Source organism: Culicoides brevitarsis, chromosome 2 (genome assembly GCF_036172545.1).
Source record: "Culicoides brevitarsis isolate CSIRO-B50_1 chromosome 2, AGI_CSIRO_Cbre_v1, whole genome shotgun sequence".
In the NCBI taxonomy this organism is placed as follows: Eukaryota; Metazoa; Arthropoda; class Insecta; order Diptera; family Ceratopogonidae; genus Culicoides; species Culicoides brevitarsis.
This window is the reverse complement of record NC_087086.1, coordinates 9,966,806-9,970,188: the sequence shown is the minus strand read 5'-3', so window position 1 is coordinate 9,970,188 and position 3,383 is coordinate 9,966,806. Positions and strand designations below refer to the sequence as shown.

General features: G+C 30.3%; 1 protein-coding gene across 1 annotated transcript; it reads left to right on the top strand.

Moving 5' to 3' along the window:
• The first annotated feature begins 634 nt into the window (after nucleotides 1-634).
• On the top strand, nucleotides 635-3,003 carry LOC134831484 (polypeptide N-acetylgalactosaminyltransferase 3). Its single transcript, XM_063845219.1, has 2 exons — nucleotides 635-929; nucleotides 991-3,003. Exons 1-2 carry the CDS (start codon nucleotides 796-798, stop codon nucleotides 2,870-2,872), a joined length of 2,016 nt encoding a protein of 671 aa, XP_063701289.1. The 5' UTR covers nucleotides 635-795; the 3' UTR covers nucleotides 2,873-3,003.
• Nucleotides 3,004-3,383: the final 380 nt, after the last annotated feature.

Below are 3,383 nucleotides of genomic sequence, written 5' to 3'. Positions count from 1 at the left end.
AAGTCTTAAGTCAAGCCATTAAAAAATATTTTTTAGAGAAATTTTAATTTTTCTGGATAATTAATTCATTAAATTTGACTTAATTAAATTAAAGCATCAAGGAAAAAATTAAAAAAAAATGTTTTTGAATTCTAAGAAATTGAACTTTTTTACAAATAATTTTTATTTAAATTTTTATTTTAAATTTTTTTATTTTATATTTCTTAAGCCAAGTCATTAAAAAATTTGTTCAGAGAAATTTTGTTTTTTTTATGAAAAATTTGACTTAATTAACTTAAAGCATCAAGGAAAAAATTTTAAAAAATGTTTTTGATTTCTAAGATATTGAACTTTTTTTCAAGTAATTTTTTATTTAAATTTTAAATTCTTATTTCAAATTTTTTTATTAAAATTAAACTTAAGTTTTAGTTACAAAAGTTTTTTAAGTCATAATATTTAATATGAGCATTGAAAAATTTTAAATGCTTCCACAAAATAATTTAATTCATAGAATGACTAACAGATGTCGCAAAATACAAACATCTGTTTTTGTTTAGAATGAGGTAACAAAAGAGAAAGCCGATTACAAAACTTACTTCATTCATTCCAAAAGTTTAGTTCATGACATTTTGTCAACAAAATTTTTGTAAAATGTAACAAAAATTAATTTTAAATCCTTTAATTTGCGTAGAAATTAATAAAAAGTGCTTTATTCAGTTATTAAACTAACGAAAAACTCAAAAAATTAGTTAGATTTGTGATAAAATAGCTATGAAACTCAATTTGTCTCGAAGAAATTCATAAAAATTCTCAAAAATGTTTCCGCGGCGGTACAGGAGGAAAACTTTTTACCTAATATTACTTCTGATGTCAATATTTGTCCTTTTCTTCATAATTTATTCATCACGGAGTCTTGCTTATAAAATTTTGGAATATAATAGAAGCATAAGGTAAGATTTATTTCCACTCTTAAAGAGTTTCAAGTTTGAAATTTTGAATTTTCTTTCACAGAAACAAGTCGAAAAAGTCAAAAATACCTCAAGTAGTTGGACATTATGTGGGTCAGGGTAAAATAAGTGCAGTTAGTGATGAAGTAATTAATGCCAACAATTACAATCCCATACCTGGTTGGGGTGAAATGGGCAAGCCGGTAGTAATTCCGGGAAAAGATCTCTTCAAAATGCAACAATTATTCCAAATAAATAGATTTAATTTGATGGCAAGTGACGGAATTGCTCTCAATAGGACTTTACCTGATTTCAGAGGAGTTGCTTGCAAAGAAAAGAAATATGATGAAAATTTGCCAAAAGCTTCTATAATAATTGTCTTTTACAACGAAGCATGGTCGACATTGATGCGAACTGTTTGGAGCGTCATAAACCGCACGCCGAAGAGATATTTGGAAGAAATTTTGTTAATCGATGATGGAAGTGATCGAAATTACCTGAAAGAAGAGTTAGATACTTATGTGGCTTCACTTCCGGCAAAAGTTCGACTTTTAAGGATGGGTGAGCGAAAAGGACTTGTTCCCGCGAGATTATTAGGTGCTCAAAAATCAAACGGAGAAGTTTTATTGTTCCTTGATGCTCATTGCGAATGCTCTGAAGGATGGATTGAACCCTTACTCTCAAGAGTTAAAGAAAATCGGAGAAAAGTCGTGTCACCTGTAATTGATATAATTTCCGATGATAATTTTTCGTATGTAAAAAGTGCAGAATTTCATTGGGGAGCTTTCAATTGGCAACTTCACTTTCGATGGTATACGATCGGAGATAAAGAAATAGAGAAACGAAAATTAGATCACACTGTTCCTTTTAAGACGCCTGTCTTCGCTGGAGGACTTTTTGCCATTGATCGTCAGTATTTCTACGAAATTGGATCATATGATGCTGAAATGAGCATCTGGGGAGGCGATAACCTTGAAATGTCCTTCAGAGTATGGCAATGCGGAGGAGAGTTGGAAATCTCTCCATGTTCTCACGTAGGCCATTTATTCAGAAAAAGCTCGCCTTATACATTTCCGGGAGGCGTAAATGACATTTTAGATAGAAACTTAATACGTGTCGCTTCAGTTTGGATGGATGAATGGGCTGAATTTTTCTATAAATTTAACAAAAATGCCGCTAAACTAAGAGATGACGTTGACATCGATGAACGAGTGACACTTCGACGCGAGCTGCGATGTCACACTTTCGAATGGTACTTACAAAATATCTGGCCCGAACATTTCTTTCCCATGCGAGATAGATTTTTCGGTAGAATTCAAGTTGCTGATCGTAAATCTTCTCAATTCGCCAAATATCAACACTTAATTCTGAAACTTGCGAATAAAATGTATTACTCCTCAATGTCATCACAGGGCAAAACTGACTCTTTTATCAGCTACTTGAACAAAAATCAACCCGAACTAACGGAAATCTTGGAACACGGCGATCGCCCAGCACTTTGTTTCCAAAAACCCAAAGCACGCAACGAATTGAAACAACCTCTCGGAGAACTGATGCTCGGTAAATGCTCCGTAGCTCACGATAAACTCCCCGAAATGTTCATTTTCACGCCGCAAAGTCAAATTTTAACTGACGAAGGAATTTGTTTGGAAGCTCCATTACCAACGAAAGACTTGCCCGATCCAAAAGCTCGTATGACGCCATGCATCACAAAAATTCCCGAAAATAACCGCCAAAAATGGTTTTATAACATTGAAACTTTACAAATTCGACATTTTACGAATGACAATTATTGTCTTGAAGTAAGCTCCGAAGCTCAGCAAATATTCGGACACAATTATGTCGAACCCGATGACATCGCGGACCAGCTTTATGTATATTTACGTACCTGTGATACAACAAATGCTCTACAAAAGTTTGTATTTTTACCTGTTCCATGGATGTGAAAAAAAATGTAGAATAGAAAAAAATGCATTTTTTATATAATTTTATTATATTTTAAGGTACGCGATTTTTCAATTCGATTTTTTTTTTGCATTTTATTTAAATCCGTAAAAATATAATAATAATAAAATAAATCTATAAAATGAGTAACATATTCAATTCATCAATTTTTTGCCTATTTTTTTAAATATAAAAATTTGTGCTTAATTGATTAAATCAATCTCAAAAAATAATCATCTAAAGTAAATATATTTTTTTCTCTCTAAAAATCGCGAAAGTTTTAAATAAAATCTCTTTTAATGTTTCTTGCCTTAAAATTATTTTAACATTTCTCTTTTTTGTATAATTTTATATAAAAATATATATATTTAAATGGTTCTAACTAGTATTAGTTTTAGTTTTTTTAACTAGTATTTTGTATTAAAATATATTTTTTATGATATTTTTACACTAAATCTTAATATTAATAGATAAAATTATTATACTACTATATTTTTTACAAAAGTAACTTTT